This window comes from Schistosoma mansoni (assembly GCF_000237925.1).
Source record: "Schistosoma mansoni, WGS project CABG00000000 data, supercontig 0196, strain Puerto Rico, whole genome shotgun sequence".
NCBI classification, from domain to species: Eukaryota; Metazoa; Platyhelminthes; class Trematoda; order Strigeidida; family Schistosomatidae; genus Schistosoma; species Schistosoma mansoni.
In genome coordinates, this window is record NW_017386073.1 from 101,177 (window position 1) to 123,056 (window position 21,880).

At 35.6% G+C, this 21,880-nt stretch overlaps 1 protein-coding gene across 1 annotated transcript in view; it reads right to left on the minus strand.

The window, feature by feature from the left end:
- Positions 1-21,880, minus strand: part of Smp_174270 (hypothetical protein) — a gene marked incomplete at both ends in the record, with an annotated part of 49,019 nt that overhangs the window by 16,378 nt on the left and 10,761 nt on the right. The window contains 6 exons of the mRNA XM_018793754.1: positions 2,795-3,137; positions 5,795-6,298; positions 8,467-8,658; positions 10,793-11,410; positions 16,340-16,597; positions 20,261-20,557. Coding sequence (XP_018647114.1) covers positions 2,795-3,137; positions 5,795-6,298; positions 8,467-8,658; positions 10,793-11,410; positions 16,340-16,597; positions 20,261-20,557 — 2,212 coding nt within the window. The remainder of the gene's footprint in view (positions 1-2,794; positions 3,138-5,794; positions 6,299-8,466; positions 8,659-10,792; positions 11,411-16,339; positions 16,598-20,260; positions 20,558-21,880) is intronic.

Genomic DNA, 21,880 nt, shown 5'->3' on the forward strand with positions numbered 1-21,880 from the left:
TAGGGGGACAAGTAATCAATAAACTGATGATAACTCAAGAATCGTATAATAATAGTTCAAAAGTAAAAATAAAGCTAATGATAAGAGGAATATGAATATGATTAGGTTAGTTACATAACAATTATACAATAGGAAATATACATATTACATTGGTCCACAAATATTCCTCAAAAGTTACCATTCACAATTCTCTTCGGGATACAACAGGAAGGAGGAACAAGTGCCAACGGGCTGGAAAGAAGGATGCGCAATGCTGACTAGTATTGGGGATGGTTGGAAGAGAGTTAGGGGCGACCAAACCAAAACATGGCATCAGTGTTTGAAGTCACTAACTTCTAGGCTGAGCCATGTTGGCAGATGCAGACTACCTGGTTGGGGTCCGCGTGACTATCGTAACTAATGGTTGGAGACTCTGGGTGACATGGCTCAGAATCGATCACAATGGTGCAGGTGTATACACTCTTTACCTTCCCTTAAACCTTGAGATTGAAACTGCTCCATAACTTTCTTTCCTCCTATACTATATCCTTATATACAACCTTTCTTTTATATACTACCATCACTAAATTAACTACTTCTATGAATCCGGTGTTCATCTTGTTTTGCTAACGAGGTATGGCAACTTGGAACAATGCATAAATGTGCTTGGCCCTACGTTGTAGCTGACTGACTGACCTAAGAAAGATCTGAGCAAATGTGAGAATTACAGAGGCATCACACTGTTGTCAGTACCGGAAAAAGTTTTCAACAGAGTGTTGCTGAACCGGATGAAATACACAGTAGACGCTCGACTTCGAGATCAACAGGCTGTATTCCGTAAGGACCGGTAGTGAACAGACCAAATCGCAACGCTACGAATCATCGTTGAACAAATAACAGAATGAGACTCGTCACTATACGCCAACTTCATTGACTATGAGGAAGCATTTGAGTGTGGACTGGAGAACATTGTGGAAACTTCTTCGACACTACGGAGCACCTGAGAAAATCGTCAACGTCATCCGGAATTCATACGAAGAACTTCAGTGCAAAGTCGTGAATAGAGCACAACGGGCAGACGCATTCCAAGTGAGGACTGGAGTCAGAAAAGAGTGCTAACTCTCCTTCTCTCTCTCTTTCTTCTGGTGATTGACTAGATTATCGAGACTTCCATATCTCAGAAGAAGCACGAAATAAAACGGACAGGTTGGATGCAACCAGACAATTTGGACTTCGCGGATGACCTGTCCCTTCTATCCCATACACATCAACAAATGCAGGTCAAGAAAAACAGTGTAGCAGCAGCCTCTGCAGCAATTGATCTCAACATACACAAGGGAAAAAGCAAGATCTTCAAATACAACACGGAGAACACCAACCCAATGACACTTGATGGAGAAACTCTGGAAGATGTAGAAACATTCACGTGCATAGGAAGCATCCATGATGAACAAGGAGAATCTGATGCATATGTAAAAGCGAGGATTGGCAGATCAAGGGTCGCATTCCTACAACTGAAGAACATATGGAACTCAAAACAACTGTCCACTAATATCAAAGTCACAATCTTCAATACGAACGTCAAGACAGTCCTACTGTACGGAGATGAAACTTGGAGAACTACTACAACCATCACCAAACATGTACACGTATTTATAAGCAGTTGTCTACATAAGATACTCAATATCCGTTGGTCGGATACCGTCAGCAACAGCCTACTGTGGGGGAGAACAAACCAACTTCCAGCAGAGGAGGAAACTAGGAAAAGACGCTGGAAGTGATTAGGAAATACATCTCAGAAATCATTGAACTGCATCACGAGGCAAGCGCTTACCTGGAATCCTAAAGGGAAACGGGAAAGAGGAAGGCCGAAGAACACACTACGTCGGGAATGGAAAGCAGACATCAAAAGGATGATTAGTGACTGGAAACAACTGGGAAGGACTTCTCGGAACAGGGTTGGATGGAGAATTCTGTTGGGCCGCCCATGCTCTACCATGAGGGGTAACAGGCGTAAGTAAAAATTTAGGTATTAAAAAGGATGTCTACCTCAAATCATAGTCATAATAAATAAGAGACATTAGGTTCCTATCTGTTTGATTGTTGGACAGTTAACTTAAAAGAATATTCCGAGCAATAAAATGGATCTGTATTATTTTATCAGTATAAAACAATTACATAAATATTAGGAGAAAGGTGGGTCAGTACAGCCAAATTAGAAAATCGATAGAAATTAAGTTAAAGTAATGGGCTAGCAGTTAAATCGGTTTATTTTGACTATCAGGACACAGGTCTGGATCCCGTTCCATTTATTTTAATTCATATCACCAAGTAATAGTATTAGAATTTTTTTTCTAATAGACACATAAGAAACATACAGCTCAAAGCCAAGTATATAAAATTGTACTTGTGATATCACTGTACGAAATCACTAACTAGTAGATTCAGACAACTTGATTGGAATCCGCGCAATCATAGTAACCAGTAGTTGCTGACAGTTGAGTGACATGACTCAGAAGCACGCGATTTTATTCAATTTTTATCCTAGAATATTTATACTTCTTATTTCAAAAATCCATTCTTCTCGAATAATCTTATCCATGATGCATAATCTTTTCTACCATCACTAATACTGTTACTACATATTTATACTAATCTGTCATTTCTCTTGATAATTTCATCTCATTATACTGATAGGTGTGACAACTTGAACTGTTGATTGTCTATATATGCTAAGTTTTCACATTGCGTATATCAGACAGTCAGAAACAATAAAATAATACAAACACACAACAAAAAAACAAACCTCACTTACTGGATGCTGAACGGTTTTTGTACAATAAATTATAGTCATTTGACAGATTAGTGAAACCATCTGAAATTTTATCAACATCGTTATTATTAATAGTTTGACAAATGGTACTACTTTGATATTTCCATTTTCTATTATGATCTGAATGAATACTTTTACAAATATTGGAACAATTCGTGTCGATGCTTAATTTCATATCAATGTGAACATCAGGAGAGGTATGAGAAGAAGCGTTGTTGATATATATTGATTTTGGTGATTGAAAGTGTTTTAATGGTGTAACACTTGAATCATTATTATTTTCAGTATCGTTTCTTGACTGAATAAGTGATCTTAGCGTTAAATCCTAAACAGGTAATAACAGGAAAGTATACAGGAGAAATTTCATTAAAATGGGAGAAGGAATTATGTTTTATAGTTAATTATAACAATTTTGATTCACATGGTGTTGTTTACTTGTATCTTCCCATTGTTATTTAGGACTGCAATGTGCATCCTGTGCGGACTTCCTCGATATTGCCTGAAGTCACAAGCTTAATAAGCAAAGATGGATAGTGGCTAGCAGTGGGATCGGGGAAGCGTGTTGCGTCCTATTTGGGACTCGTCAGCTGGATGTACTTGCATCTCAGAGTTGATGTTCACTCTGGGACTGCAACCCAGCACCGTTCGCTTCAAACGCCATCGCGTTTGTTTCATTCACAAGTGGTTAAATTTGAGAAGGAAAACTAGAATTCCCACAATGAGAAGCTATGACCGATGGAGTTAACCTAAGGCAAGGAGAATGCAACAACTTAAGTTGGAAATATGAAACACCAATAGATTTCAATTCAGTGAGTCTGTTATAACTGAAAAAGCTGGGCTTAGAGCAGGAGGAAATTACTGAAATTTGTACGATATAGATGTCAAACGAAAATATTTAACCGACAAAATATTGAATTTCAGGACAAAATAAATGTGAAATCATGTTTTATTTGCTCGGTATAACATTTGGTTACATAATTCTAGAGTAAAATCCACCTGTATTTCCACTATTTTAGTTAAGTAGGACATTCACTGGCTAATTATTAAATGTCAGTAAAATTTGTATATGAATGGGTGTATTTGATTAATAAGTTATTGTCAATCTTCATTTGATATCAGTTTTTATTTCATTCCTTGCATTAAGGAAATCTGTTTCCCTCGATTTCAAGTTGAATTTTAATAGGGACATAGGTATCATGCTAACATTAATCATAATACTATTCATATTACATTAGACATTTGTCTAGACAATTTCATTTCAGCGTTATGATGAGATGAGGAAACTTGAACCGAAGCATATATATGTCAAGTTCTACGCTGTATATAACTGAATGATATCAGATGAATAGCACAACTATGAAATCTAGGATTTTGAACAAATGTTGAAACTATAAAAACTGATAATTGAGAAGAGTAGCTTAGTGATGTTATCTGTGGTACGTGTTAATAGATACCTAAACAACCTAGTGTTATAAACGGTAGGATACTTGATATAACGCTAGGGTTTCTTGTTAAAATAGTCTTTTCACTTTTCACACGTATGTGGGACGTTAATTTACCTTAGACGAATACTAACACTAGATTTCCCACCCAGTGTCTATTCTACAGGACTTCAACACAACTCAGATCAAGAACACGAGATTAGCCTGACTAGAACGTCAATATATTTTCACACCAAAATCCGATACAATCCAACAACAAGGAAAAGTCGATCAATAACAGTTATTACATAATAAGGATAAGGGAATATATATAACACATATAACACCTGTCACACTATCCATATGTCTGATTCAGCAAAACAACCAATCATTGTCATTCTCGCCCACACGTCACCTAGATACCTAGGATTTCATAATAATCGCCTCTAGAGACCTTACATATTTATTTCTAAAACAATAGATAATCATAAAACCTACCACGCAACTATAGAAGATGATATTTAAATGCAATGTTACCTTGAATAAGCTTATACGTTAAATACGATTGTATTATTAATCAAGTATCAATATGGATAACATAGGGTAATTACAAATCCAACTAAATGTTTGGTGGAAGACTATATTGTGTATGAAGCTATATAAATTCTACAAGAAATAATAAAGTGAGTCCGCGTTAGCTAAACTACTCATGTGTTGAGGATATTGATAATAATGACGAACCGATAATAATGGTATAAAGATATGTGAGTAAAAATAACAAAGAAAATAATATTAGACTAAGAAAGTTTCTACGTACATAAGTCAATTAGATCATTCTATGATTAAGATTACGACTAACTTATTGATCTGTAGGTTGGACAAGGTAAGGTGACGGGTTTAACAATTTTTTAGTACGTATAGTTCCGATTTATTAATCAAAGTGATTTATTGTCTTTCCCGTTTGAAGGTCTTTAAGTCAGACCGACTTCCACAGAAAATTACTAACCCGATAAATTATTGAAAACTATTGAATCGCACTGGAGCTAGGACGAATTCGCACTGGATGGATTCGCATTGAATTGTTTACTGCCTTGACTTTATCTTTGCTTAGCTACATTGAAAGGTGTTCACAAGCACAAAAATGCAAATTCTTAGAACTTCAACCAATGTAACTTGTTCCACGAGAGCAGTCGAACTCATAAATACAAAACGAGGTGAGTATTCGAGATAATACATTTTTCGTCTTAGTCTCATCGTTGTAAGAGTAAAAAAAACACTTTATTTAAGGAACAATCCCGAATCCATATACTATAATTTTAAACAATGTATTTTGTTTTAAACCTGGCCAGTTTTTGGATTATTAATTTGAATATATACAAATGTAGAACCTGGAGAGAATTTCTTGGGAAAAAATAATCTCCATTCATCTATCACTGTTTTTAGTATGGTGTGGACTATTAAACAACAGATGAAAAAAATTGAACTCTATGATTTTTGACAACACGTAGAATAAATCAGAAGGTGATAGTAAAAGATTATAGTTAAGTAAAAATAAGATCACCTGATTGATGGATATGTTTAATAATTGTTCATTATCATTATCACCAAGACTATTATCACCTTTTACAAACTCTTTATAATTCGATAACAAAGATTCATGTAATAAACAATCAATACATTGTAAATCAGACACTTTACTCTCCGAATCAACCATTGAAGTTAACTGTGATGATGGTTGTTTCGAAAATGATTTTGTCGCTGTTATGAGTGTTGATGTACTATACTCTGCGTCTTGTTTAGCATAACGTACCACAGTTAATACCACTTCATCTGTGGTAGATGCCACCAATTTTAATGCATCATCTTGTGTTAGTCCAGTGATTGATTGACCATTTACTGAAATTAATCTATCACCAATTTGCAAATATGGTGAAGTTAACAAATATTTATCAGATTGTAATGGATTTATTTCATGATTATTACAATGAATTAGTTTTGCTTGACTAGCTCCACTTCCTGGATTAATTCCACGTACATATATGCCAAGATCTTCACCATATTCAGACTATAAAGAGAGCGAGGAAAAATGTAGTAAGAACAGAAATAGGCTGAGGATAAACCTCATACTCGTTTGCAGTTTTGACCTTATACATGGCAACCAACCAAAATGAAGCGAGTAATTATCAATTGCACTATCGTAATACATGATATAAGGCGTGTTTCGTTCTCTGTCATTTTTGCTCGCTTACATGAAAAATGTGAAGTTTTGTACAATGAAAATGCTACTACATCATGCTAAGGAGGTGCCGTAATGAAAGAAAAATTACAACATAGCAAAAATCACACCCTCAATTAATTCTATAGTGGAAATCATAACTAAATATATACAACTGAGTAACTAAATAAACGAACATATAACCGTAATTACTGACTACGATACACTGAGATGACTTGACAACGTGGAATTTATCCCCAGTCAAAGAAAATCATCTTTTAAAATTATGATTCTTATCTTTGATCATTGATTTAGTGAGGAACTGGAAGTAAACATGTCAAAGACTACCATGAAAATATGAAGGATCAAAGGCTATTTTATTGATCGCCTAAAATTGCAAAATTTAGAAGGAGAGTTCAACATTCAGATTATTGATATATATATATACGTATATATATGGGTATGTCAATGATGACTAGCTTTGAGAAGAATTTACTGAAGTCCTCTCTAATGAGACAGGATATTCATGGATGGAATCATATCACAGATCGAATAATGAAGTTGGAAATGTATATTGAAAGATGTAGTGCTTGCTATCAGACTTTAAAAGTTTTCAGTTCAATCACTAATGGAGGTGTCGATCTTTATTGCTAAGGTATTTTAAACTGGGACGAAACAGACATTCAGTGCCTTCAGATTGGGAATATTTCTGAAGTTGATATCATGATGCATTTAGCTTGATTTAAATGAATGCCTATAAAGGTACGATGTGTTCAATCAGATGACAGATAAAAGACGAGAGTGTAAGTAAACAAAATGTTATCATGAATACTACAAATTATGCCGATTGAGTCAAATTACTGCGTGGTCAAGTCCTACTAGAATTCAAGGTATATGAAGAACTATAAGAACATGACATTGGTCATTATTCAGTGAATAATCAATCATAAATGGATTTCAGTCCCAGAAGAGGTCAGCTGAGGCCTGAATAGCTCAAGTGTTAAAGTTTCACAATATGAAGTTGGGTAACACAAATTCGGATGCACTGGAAAGTTATCAGTTCCTTCAGGATCACAGGTAAGTCTTGGTGACGAGTCCCAACTAATATAAAACCTAGGTCACTTGTTGTCTCCTGTTGATTACTTCTAACCACTTAACATCTCAACATAGCAGATATGACGTCGAGAACCTTGAACTGGTGACAACAATGCAACATGACCAATAGAATTCAATCAACACTTAAGGACCAAACAAATATTACTGCTTGGTGACCAACTAAGTGTATTATATATATAGCATAATGAACATTTATAGTCAACATTATTTTCCATTAGTTAAATACTACAAAACAAACAGCCCCCAAATGCCCTGGTACGGCCGAGAGTGGGGAGAGTCCGCTCTCCCTCTCCAAATGCTCTCACATGGCCACTCGAATATATAGCCTCTGTCAGGGAAGTCCTACTCATTGCCTTCTCATGGCGGGGTGTTGTTTATAAAATTGAGAGGACGAAAAGCCAATGTCGGGTGCTTGAAGCAGGTTAGTGGACACGGAAAGTTCACCTAGGGGAGTTGGAAAACCCTGATTCCAAACCAATGGTGCACATGGGCTCCAGTATCCTGAAGGAACAAATGGCGTATGAATCAATCGTTGGTCACCGGTTACCATGGGACTGCATCTCCTCACGATGTTCCACTGCCTTGTGGACTATACCTTCAGGTCAAAGGCTCGGGGTGTGGCCCCCTAAGAAAACCACCTGCTTCAGTCTGGGCACCTGGGCAGTATCACAGCCCTCACACAGATCGAATGAGATTTGTGAGGCGCATATGTATCTGGTGCTTCGTCGTACCAATATTTATGTGTTTAAATAAACAATAAATAAATATACAAACAACAACAAAGAAACGAAGTACTCGGAAAAGGATAATTTTTTGTATGAATACTCTTAACTGGGAAAATATCCATACACAACAACTATAAACAATAAGGACATTATTATTATCTACAAAAAGTAACTCACTATGGCAGCAACAATGCTAAGACCTAAACTTGAGCCAATTTTAGGTACAACAACTGAATAAGTACAATGACGACTGCATGGTCGATTAAGTGATGATGATAGTAGGGAATGATTTTTAACTAATTCACTGCTGTTTTTGTTATTATTATCAATAATACTAGTGTTATTTGAGTATGTTGTAGCATTTTCAGTCTGTTATAGGAACAATAAAAAAACCACCAGGGTTATTAAGATATCAACATTAAATCGGCACAGTAGACAAATAATAATGAATATACCATTAACGAAACATTTCAAGTAATCAGTAATGGTTCAGCGGTTAAAGGATTTAATTTCCAGTCAATAAATGAATCGCCGGTTTAAACCTCGTTCCATATACTTCGCTTTTAATGGCTGGGTAGTAATAACTAGCCCTCACACTGTGAGCGTGACTCGAAGCTAATACCCGAATCTGTGCCTAGTAAACGCGTATACAGTGGGGATGGGAAACAATTGACTAAATAAACTGACATCGCTGATACGTTTATTGAATATCGTGTTCAAGCGTCATAAATGGCCATATAAATAAATAAATTCTAATTGATTGCCAATTATAGTTGAATAAAACTTCTGGATGCATTTGAACGTGATGGACATGTGAATAATCAGTGATTATAAATAATCAATTTGTGATATGTGACAAACTAGATCAGGAATTGTCAAGATTCATTATAAATCAATGATCAAAATATTTGTGCTTTGAGAGGTTGAATCGTCGGCACATGATTCCAATCAAATTCAACAATCTCCACAAATCCTTAGTGACAGGAATTTTGTTTGTAGATGACTGAAGATCAATGGGAAGCATTGTTTGACTTAGGTTTTGAGCTATTCGTTATTCGTCTAATTGTTAACTTTAATCCACAACTTATCATAGAAATAGACACATTTGATAATATTCAGCGTATGGACTGGATCAAGTGAATAAATCTCAGACACTGACTGAGTATATTGATCCAGTAACAATTGAGTTATTCAGTTAGAATTTATTCTTGTAGATGATACTATGAATTATTTCCAAGTTGTAGAAATTATTAAATTCAAAAACGTGACGGTAATTTACGCCGTGGCCTGCTTAAACATCTGGGCTACCTGTTTCCCGTCATCTATATATTTCAACAAGTTATCTAATATTGTTTGTTTTAATACATAATTATGGCTATTAAGCACACAACCTATTCCGGTGCGTTTCTGAAAACTGTACAACCTTTCGCTGTAAAAGTTACAAAAGGCCTAATCAGAGATGTCGTGTTTGCTGGGAACATGCAGCAAAAAGAATATACATTATTCATATGTCGATTGACTGAACTGCTGACACCCAACTGGCGATCACTGAATGTTTATCATCAGGAGCAACGAAGAAATAAGAAACGTAAACATGTTGAAATACTTTATGCTGAGAATTTGATTTTGTACCAAATAATATAATATTGAATAAAGCTAATAATAATAATAATAATAATAATAATAATAAACTTTTGAATTGTTTAATATAAGCATCAAATTTCTTAACAGTGAATAACTGAAAGGGATTTTCTGAAGTTATAAAGGGAAGCAGTAGTATATACATAGAGTCAACAAACACAATAAACTCATTGATAACATTGAGATGAAGATTATGATACCTTACAATGATCTGATCTATTGATTGTAACTGAACGGATCAGAGTTATCGAGCTTGCTTCTGTATCTGTAAACATTTAGTGTTTTATCAGTGTTAACTTTTCCTACTGAGGGAACTCAAAATGAAGTGGAACATGTATGGTCCAGTGAGCTCTTCCTTGTTTTCAATGATTCTCTAGCAGATATTACTCCATGATAAACATTACCATTGTATTAAACATAAACCTTCGACGAAACTACTCAATCTAGGATTGAATAGTAGTAAAAAAGTAAGAAGTCAATAAATAACATGACTGCTTATCAAAGTAAAAACTCCCATGAAACATTCAAATAGATGATTTATTATTTATAGTCTGAGGCTTAACGCAATATATGTATACGTTCTGTAAAAGACTTTCATACTAAGTAGGCCTCCGATAATGTTGCCTAAAACAAGAATGAAACCTCACCAATTACATCCGCTAACTCAAAAAAAAACAATGCCAACAAAAACATCCATCAGAGTTGCAAATCTATTTCATCACTATTTCACACATGGATGTACCGCATAGTTGTAGCTGACACTCAAAGAGAAATTCTGACCTAGTTCATTATTTACAAAAAATAAACAGTAAAAACAAATAATACATAAATGGAATAAATAATTGTTCCCCAATTTCATTACTTTACACTTGATTTTTTCTTCAGTAGTGAACCCATTAGAAACCACCACCAAATGTTTATTCAATCTGGTGACGTCAATATTATCTTTTCCACGGTCATTACAATTAACAGGTATTTTCGAATCAATTGATAAGTAAACATTCCATTGTAAAAATTGTTTTCGTGGACTGTGATTTACACTTATTTTTTCATCGAATAAAAAATCATTTGCAGGATAAATATTAGGTCGTATTAATAAACGACACCAACCAATTTGTATAGCAGGATATAAAAACTGTTTAATTGAATCAACTGTGATAAAAGTTGCGTTTAATGTTTCATTACTAGATGATAATTGGTGCTTGAAAGAATTACTTTGACTATAGATGCCACTATCATCTTCATAGCTGATAATTGATTCATTATGATTGGCATGGTTATTACTAATCGGTACAGGATTATCAGATGGATAACAATCTTCAGGAAGCAAAAACGGTAGGCGAAGATCTAATGATTCACCGACTTCTAAATGTTTCGATGATGACGACGACGATTTGGTAGGGTTTTCTGATGCTCCATCGAATTCATCATTAGTTGTTAAATGGCACCCATTCTCTTCAGTTAGAATACGATCTGCAACCTAAAAAGTAATAGATAAGAAAAATGTTTGTGTAATTGTCTGGTATAATATCAGATCAGTTTATATATATATATATATATATATATGAAATGGCCGGTGCACGAACTTCCAAATTTAGGTCCCACTAAACCAATTTTCCCCCTCCACTAATTGCAGGCGAAAAATCGTTGTGTTCATTAATATGAGGGCCGCCTTCGATTCGCTGGACAGGACTGTTCTGAGATTGTCTGTTGAAGAAGAGTGCGCGTGAGAAGTTTGTCGAAGGCCCTATATACAAACACACACCGGGAAGAGTCAGGGCATACAATCAACTCTTTCTACCGTTTCATTGAAGCAGTGAGGTTGGGCAGCATTGTCCAATGTCACCATTCCTGTTCAACTTGGCCACAGATGACGTACTGGAAACAGCTTCGATGGATGTAGGTGATGGTGGTGCGGTGTGTTACCTAGACAGAAACTCTTTGATCTTAAGTATGCGAATGATATTGCCTTACTGTGTGCTGATACATAAGTCATGCAATCTGTACTTAATTAGCTTACAATCAATCTCCGTAGTTGTGGCATATGCTTTGCACCTTTTACGTACAAAGTACATTTACAAGGCTGGCAGTAGCCTGTGAGTGCCCTCACTTTTGATAGTGAGCAGTTCAAAGTAGTCGAGAAGTTCGTGGGACCTGTTGGTCCTTCACAACTCTCTGGTTGACGTCCTAAAGATGGTGCAACGTAGTGGATTGAGACGTTATCAGATATGTTCTAGAATAGAAGCCAGTAGCGGTCCTGCTATAACTCTTTTTTAATTTCTTCATATAAATGAGAAATACTTAAACTGAAAGAATCTATTCTGGTTGTATTTTTCTTAGCTGGACTGCTTCTGACATTGTTATGTTTTTCTTTCACTCTCACAGACTAATTTTCATTCGTTTTCTTCATTTTATATTAAACTTCCTTTTTCTTTATCTTCACCATTTCATTCTTATTGTATGACGCATAATATATTTCGGTGCGCATATTACGAATGTTAATGTGTCTAAATAAAAAAAGAAAACTGATCGATTCTCTGTGAGTGAGAGCTGAATTAATCTATACCGATGATATAAGTGACGGCGAACTTGATAAACCACAGTGTATACTGATCAAAAATGAGTATTCATATAGACTCATTGAAAAAAACTTGAAACCAAAGCAACGACGTGAAAGTGTGTCTATGGTAGCAAAGATGATGCAATTTATGGACATTTAGTTTAAAGGAGATATTGCGGTATGAATTCTGAAAAACGGACTTTCGATATCTGAGAAAAAAATATTCTAGCCGCTTGGACTTGTAGTGCCGTGCTTCAATAATAGTTCACTTCGATGACCGTTATCATGCCAATCTTAACGGTGTATAAAATCAGAAGGCAAAAGGAAGCGGCAACTACATTTTTATTCATGAATGATGCAGACCAGAAAGTTGTAAGCACATGAGCAAATGTAAGCAAGCGAAGCAATGATGCATAGTGGAGATGGCTGGGAAGCCAACTCGCTATGAGTAAGCATTACTCAATATTTATAATCAGACAAAAGTGAATGACAGACATATGATGAATAAGATACAAAGTGTGCGCACATATACGTTCATATAAAAATATAGTCAAGGTTAATAAGCGAACAATTAACAAGATCAAAATATAACTCATAATATATAGGCGAATCGGCTTGGCCAGTAGCTAGAATAAAGTATATGGGCTTAACATACAAACTGATACTACAGACTTAGTATTATCTTCTCCCGTCATGCTTGAATCCGTAGTTGTGTGAAGGACAAGCTTCCACTTGAGTTAAATCAATGAATATCTATCAAATATTTGCTCATATATAGGTTATATTGACCTTTTTCAAAGCACATCCTACTCTGGCTGTCTAAAGGACTACAAACTTCAGTCGAAATCTTAATTCTAGTCACTCTGCTTTAAAATCAAAGATACAGTAAGAGGAATCGAATCGTGAGGAATGCGAATAAAAAACTTATGTACAGCAGAGACCATAGCTATCCACCAATTTAAGTATAGCTTTTGTGTACAAAAAACTGTGTTCAACCCCTCATTCTACAACAGCCTCAAATTTACTTTCTGTTTCATAATCTTTCATTTTCTTTTTTCTACTCATTTCCAACTATTTTTCACAACTGTTAATTAGCAGTTGTTACAACATTTAGTTATCCAGTTCTTAATATCTATCGAGTGAAATTATCTTCACTATAACATTTTTCACTAGCCGTTGGATTATTACACAAATTTTAATATTTTTTTCGTAAACAATTTACGACACGATAACACTACGATTTTCTGAAAATTATTCAACACCATTTTGTTTAACTATAGACCGTTATTTTAACAAATAAATTAACCATACGTAGGATTGTACAACTTAATTAAGGGACACCACCAAAATGACGATTTCCTACGCTTAATCTCAACCACTCTGTGGGACTCGAACACGCGACAAATATTTTCACAGTTTGAGACGTCAAAAATCAGTTATCGTTTTACTATTTTTAGCACTATAAACTATTTATTCAATGCTCGATATATTTACAATTACGAAATGGAACATTCATTGTGAAATCTATAAAATTCAAATACTTTATATTTTATACACATAGTTCGCTTTATTACCACACAGAGAGAAAAAACGAAGGTTGGTACAGAATAATATTGTTATAGAGCTCGGTTTTCTCTCGTCTTTACGAATGAGACGTTAATTTACCTTGGACGAATATCTACACTAGATTCCCACCCAGTGTCTATTCTACAGGACTTCAACACAACTCAGATCGAGAACACGAGATTAGCCTGACTATAACGTCAATATAATTCCACACTAAAGCCCGACACAATCTAATTTTAATGAACAACCAATAAATAATAAGGATAGGGGAATGTACAACTCATCTGGCACCCGTCAGATTATCTACATGTCTGACTAGGAGGAACAACCAATCATTATCGCAAACATATCACCACCCTCGCGAAGTTTGATCGTATGACTTTACTTTAGGGTCTACTTGAAAAAATTTCGTTTGTTTCCGTCCTCTAGAGATCTTCAGGTAGCTTCTGATTTCAGCTCATTTTTTCTCATTTCAACTTGTGGTGGTGGCGGTGGGATACTAAATGTATCACATAATACTTCCATTGGTAAAGGTTTGAGTTTAGATGACTCATAAGCACTTTTTCTATCTCGCAATTGATTTATATGTCTAATAATTAGTGTATTTTCATCACTTCATACAATACTGTACCACGTCGTTTTTTATACACTCAAATATCCATTTTGGCTTGCCAGGCCGGGAATCCCGTGCATAGACTAAGTCACCTACTTTGAATTCTCGAATTTTCGGTCAATTCCCTATCTTATTTTTTTGTAGTCTTCTCATTCTGTCTTCCGGGTTCAAAACATCAAAAAATGTTCTTATTGGTCGGCCAAACATTATTTTGACTGGTGATTTCCTGTCGTGACAGTTTGGACTCGGTGTAACTCTATAAGAAATTAGAAATTGTTGCAGTGCTTCTTCTACGTTGCCTTCTCCTCCCATCTTTAAAAGAGCTCGCTTAAGAATATCAACAAATTTCTCTGCTTGCCCGTTTGACTGAGGGTGATACGGTGGAGTTCTAATGTGTTCGATTCCATTTTGTTTACAGAACTCCGCAAACTCTGACGACGTGAAATGCGTTCCGTTATCTGAAACCAAAACATTAGGTGTACCAAACCTACCAAATAGTTGTCTCAGATGTAGCAGTGTTTTAGATGTAGATGGTCTTCGTACAACATAAATTTCAGGCCATTTTGAGTATGAATCAACCACCACCAAAAAATATTGTCCACTTATAGGTCCAGAATAATCAACGTGTAGTCGAACACAAGGCTTTTTCGTTTCTGGCCATGACTGGGGTTTTTTCGATGTATTCAAAGGTAGATCCCACAAACCAAATTTATCTATCAATACCCAATAGGTTGGTATGGGAGATCCCAGATACAAAACATCCTTCGGTCATAGTTTTGTCACCCAATGAGACATGGTGTCGGGATATGAAAGAAAGCTGTAAAGGACTGGCTTCTGTTGGTCCTTCACGAATCCCAGGTTGGAGTCCTAGGGATGATGCAGCACTGGCAAGAGACGTTATCAGATATGGCTCAGAATAGGAAGCAGTGGCGATCCTGCTGTAACTTTATCTTACTTTCTTCATAAAAAGTGGTTGTAATCTCCCTAACTGAAAGAATTCTTCTGGCTGAACGTTTCCGTTTCTCCCATTAGTATTCTTATTATTACATTAACATCACTTATCTGTGATTGTTATTGTTCTCCATCTTTTTTCCTTATGCGCACCTTACCTTCTTTTTCTCTTTCCATTCTTATTATTTTGTGTGGCGCATATATATCTGGTGCCCCCTTGTACCAATATTTATGTGTTCAAACAGATAAATTTTGGTCTTATATTGATTGACCCTGTGACATAATTACCTTTGGATTTAGGTTGAATAAAAATAGGTTTTTCATTTACTGTGACATCAAAGGAAACCATAAACACCATTGTTTACAAAAATACCACCTCTTGAAACTGTAGACATAATTTGCCAGCATTCTGACATCCTATCTCGACCAGCATCAGAATTCAAACGACTGTTAATCATATGTACAAAAGATGATCAGTTGCAGTTAAACATTATCATATACTGAAAAACCGATAGTGTAGAAATGCAAAATCCGTTAGGTCCTGTCCAGCCATTTACAAACAAAATTCCTATCTGGGTAAGTGCCTTATATCCGACACCATTGAACTCCACAGGTCACGGCATCTCACATTTATGTTTATCATTTAGAAAGTAAAAAATTTTGAAATAGTTTGGAGAAAGTAATTAAAAATCCTGTACACACAATAACAAAAAACTAACCATTTTTACACCTGAAACAACAAATTCAATCCAAGCTCTTGAAATTTGTTGTTGTTGTGTTAAATTAGATTCGTCCATTGTTATAGTGCCCGATGACTGACTGTTTTGAATCAATTCAGCGGTTTCATTATTTGCATTTATTAACTGATAATTTTCTAAGATAATTTGAACTTGACGTGAGTTCAAACTGACTAGATCCACAGTTAAATTATATAAACTTTCAACTGATTTCATATCACACAGCATTAGATCAGCAGCCTTAAGATAACGAAAAGTATTAAAATTGATTAAACGGATAACTTGTTGCGAAAAGAAAGTCGTGATGAATGATTTCATTAGAGAAAAATAAACGTATTTCTCTCACACATCGATATCTGGTATTCACTTATGTGAAACCTTTTAGCATTAAATTTGGTATATTTATTGGTTTCATGCTGAGAAATGTATTTCGAATAGGGCAAACAGTTCAAAGTACAACTATATTATTATTATTATTATTATTATTATTATTATTAGACGCAAATACTTCGACACAGTCGAAAGTGAAGAAAGTTTACTGTTCTGACTGAAATGCTCCCATACGGTCATGAGTCTTTAATCTCTGTCAGAGAACTCTTATTACCGAACGGCAATCCGTGTGAAGGAAAAAAAGCGAACTTATGGAGTTTAAACCAGGTAAGCAAATTGTTATATCGTGTGCGTGCCCAGTTAATATATGACGTTACACGACCACCAATTAGAGAGCAGCGAATTTATTGATCGCCTAATGATACACAAAAAACGTATGAGCAGTCTTGAGTACTACTCGGTCCTGCTTTCTGCCTAGCCCAGCCAGTTAAGTCTAGAGCACCAATAACAGCCTTTGAGATATGAATCATTATTTCAAACATACTGAATTTGTATACCAAACAAACTGACCATTTCGTACCATAAAATAGAAAATAGCATTTGTACAAGGTTTGGCCAAATGTGGCTGTGAATAAGGGGAACAGTAATCAATAGACTGGGTATAACTCAAGAATGGTAAATTGTATAATAATAGTTCATAGGTCAAAATAAAGCTTATGATAAGAGGAACACGAATACGAATATTTTAGTTACTTAACAACTATACAATAGGAAATATGCACATCACATTGGTCCATAAATAGTTCTCAAAGTTACTATTCATAATTCTCAACGGGATATAACACAAATACAGAGGATTTACCTGAGGGAGTTGAAAAACCCAGATTTAAAAACAATGGTGTATATGGCCTCCAGAATTGTAAGAGAACAAACAGAGTTTGAACTTATTTTTGTCAGCGGCTAGTATGCGACTGCATCAAACAAATACACGTTAACAAACTATATAATTTCCGACTTGGGAGCACTTGAAAATTATATGCTATCTGATCGAAAACACTACTGTTCACTTATATGTCTTATCTTAAACTCAAACTAATTCGAAATATCTGTTGAGGTATTACTAAGAATTTAGTCATGCGCCCGGTAATTATTGAGGCTAGTATTTTAGACGTTATATTAGTCAAATAATTCCCTCTATGGTTATTACAGGATGATTTCGACCCCTTTTTACCTATTGGGACGATAAGTGATTGTGACCAGTCAGATGGGATTACGTCCAATTCCGAGATACTAGCTAAAATATTAGTCATCCTAATCGTTAAGACTGGACCACCATACATAAAGACATATGGAGCTAATCGGTCTGGACCAGCTGCTTTTCCTCGTTTTAGATTAGCCATAACCTTTTGAACTTCAACTAGAGTCGGGCGATTTACTTCAATGTTTCATTCAGGCTGTCTGAGAATGGTGGGTAACTATAGATTAGCTGAACTGCTCCTTAAAGAGTTCCACCTATCGTTCTAAACGTCTGGGCTGAGACCATATACGATATGCAACATGGATTTCTTAGAAATCGATCCTGCATGACATGTCACTTTGACTTCTTTAATTTAGTCTATTCTCTACGTAGCCAAAGATATCTAATATTAGTGCCATACCTCAAAATTTCTAAATCCTTCGACATGGTTAACCACTAACTTTTTATAAGTAAACTCGCATCTTATGGGGTCCAAAACCCTTTGCTTGCTTGGTTTGATTCCTTCCTCAGCAACCGACATCAAATAGTTAAAATCAACTCTTCATTGTCGAACGCTGTCCCTGTTAGAAGTGATGTAATACAAGGTAGTGTCTTAGGCCTTTTGCTCTTTTTAGTGTATATCAATGATATTTGTAAATGCTTTTGTGTGGGCAAGCCCCTTCTGTATGCAGATGATATTAAAGTACTGTATTCATTTTCTCCATATGGGCTGAACAATATTCAAAATTGCATCAGCATGTAGCTTAACAAGGTATCACAGTGGTGTTCACAATGGCAGCTGGAGCTTAATTTAGTTAAATGTGGATGAATATGCTTTGGTGATACATCATTCAACCTAGATCTTACCATAAATGGTGAAGTGTTATCTAGGTTACAAACAGTAGTAGACTTATTTATTTATTATTTATTTAAACACATATATATTGGTACAAAAGGGCACCAGGTACATATGCGCCACACTATTTGTGTGTGTGGGCTGTGATACTGCCCGGGTGCCCAAACCGAAGCAGGTGGTTTTCTTAGGGGGCCACACCCCGAGCCTTTGACCAAAAGGTCTGATCCACAAGACAATGGAGCATCGTGAGGAGATGCAGTCCCATGGTAGCCGTTGACCAATGACAGGTTCGTCCGCCATTCGTTCCATCAGGACACTGGAGCCCATGTGCACCATAGTAGGTACTCTTACGACTTGTCTTTTACTGAACAGATTAATGAAACAGACTTTCAAGTCTCAACGTCTTATAGGGTGGATAAATCGAAACCTTTTTAACATTGAATAACTTATTTTATTGTACAAAGTTTGTGTTCGACTACTCCTAGAATACTGCAGGTTTATTTTTAGTAGTGCGCGCATAAGGGATAAATTAAAGCTGGAATCAGTACAGAGACTATCTACACTTCGTGTTCTCGGAACTGATTGTACCTTGACTTATAAGTGTAGATGTAATAAACTTGGGCTCGACTCTTTATGGAAGAGAAGATTCAAACTAAATCTTATCTTCTTCTTCTACTTCTTCTTCAAAATACTTAATAAACTATCCTTTACATCCAACGAAGCGATCGTGGTTATCACTTATCGGTTGTCCGTACTATGGAAGGTTCTTTAGAGGTACCTGATATGGAAATTGGATTAGAGTTGGTCTTGGTGATCTGTGAGCTTGACCACAGTGACCAAAGGACAGCTGGTTGAGGCCAACCACACACGATATTTTTGTGGGTAAATCTTGTTTTAGCTCCGTACTTGTGGCAACCCTACAGCCGGAGACGGATATTCGTCGGATAAGGCGCACTGGGTAACTGTTTGGTTCTTTTTGAGGACTCCTCAACAGTGCCAACTTATGACCTCCATGTTTCACTACGAGAACCATATTTTTTGACCACTGACAAGTAATTTTGCGAACTTTGCTTATTCAAATAATAGCAATACTATTAACATACGACTTATCCGAACCACCAGGGTAGCAAGTGAGGCACCTTGTGTATCTTGTGTTATCCAAACTTAAAAACTCAAGTGATTATATACATAAAATGCACAGATCAAAAATAATCGATCGCGACAGATACAGAAAACTTGTAAATTTATGACACAAAGTTGAGTAACAGGTTTGTAGTTAATCAACCGCATTTTAAAAACAGCAAAATATGACGCAACACCAGTCAGTTCTCAGTAGTACCGTGAATAAGATCAACCTCTGATGAATATAACCCATAAATTAGCCGTCAGTTAAATCAACAATTTATACAATACGTACAGAAACACACACAGACACGCAGACGCATATTTATGTAAAATAAAGATAGGAGCTTTAACTAACCTGACTTATTCTTTGTAAGTAACATTCCGTAGCTAATCTTAACCCATGTGCACTAGCCCAATCACTTAAACATAAATGAATCCAATTATATAAGCATTTACCCCATATAGGTGAAATATGAGTGGAATTATTAATTAATTGATTTTTCTCACAATCATAGCCAATGATAAAATTGAATAGTCGTGCATTTAAACGATGTAATAAATGTGCAAACAATTGAACAATGAAAGCTGGGTTCACATAAGCTGAATGAAGACAATTTAATATTTCACTAAGTATTTTCAGTGTTATATTATGCTAAAATAAAAAACAGCGGGAAATACAATGAGATATTTGCTTGTAACAATAGAACAAAGTTTAAGTACCAACATCGAACATAGAGCATCAATAAGAAGAGGCGGATTACATAAGATGGTGTGATAATATATTAAGAATACATAAGATAATGAAAATGCATTTTCCGGAAGAATCAAAGAACAAGGATATAATAAGCGGTAGACAATGCAATTCGACTGAGTACAGAGTTAAAACGAACTGCTTTTAATTGTATGGTGTGCGCCAAATAATATGTGGGAAAGTTTTATATCAGTATCGATATAACTGCGATATGAGGGGAAGTTAATTAGTAATGAGACACTACTCAACCAATAACCAGACAGCAAATATGAATAATTAACCATAGTGCGATAAGGATTTAGGGTCAGGGTTAGAATTAAGATAAAGTCCCACGGTTAGTACATGTGTAACTTGTTCTAAAATCTTAACTGTGACTCTCTATCTAAAAAAGTACATAACAATTTTGAACCATGAACTTTAAATATACGTCTAAATACTAACTTTAGGTATCTAATGGTGCTGTTGCTATTGAAGCTAATCACCTACGTTTGATGGATAATATTCAGGTTTGATATATGCAGGGTGACTTTGAAGCAACGTGATTACTCTTTTAGTTCAGTTTTACAGCAGCGTCACCAGTGAAGTTATATAAAAAAGTGGAAAATCAAATCACTGAGTTGAACGGTCTTTAGGAATTTATGTACCGAATCACTGTGGACTGAGATGTGTTAATCAAACGAAACCACTTTTTTATATTGCGGTGATATGGGGGCAAGTCAGTCATGTTCTAGATAGCAACTCTCTGTTTAATTGTGCCAACTTCAGAAAGTAACGGCAGTTAGAAATCATCTTATGAAGAACATCGTAAACAAGACTTGTATATGGTACACTTGACGTATGTCACACACGGCCATTTTGGAATCAGGTCTCGATGTGTTAGCTCCGTTTTTAAGATCATACCGTTTGTGACAGAAATGGTGAGGTGAGATGTGTTATTTTTAGGGCTGATATTTTTTAACCCTCTCATCTTGTTGTGGGAAGGAAACGTTACTGTAGGTATTTTTTTGCTGTTACACTTCATTATAGCTAGCGGCACAACATCGTCCACGGACCTAACGATGATGCTTATATTCTTAACGTTATCCAAAGAGACTAATCTGATATGGTAGGACTTAAAATAACAAATATTCCAGCTAATATAGCTCGATTGGCTCATCACAATGTACAAGCCTGATCACCAAATACATAAAGGGAGCAACTACAGTAGATGATTCAATATAAAAT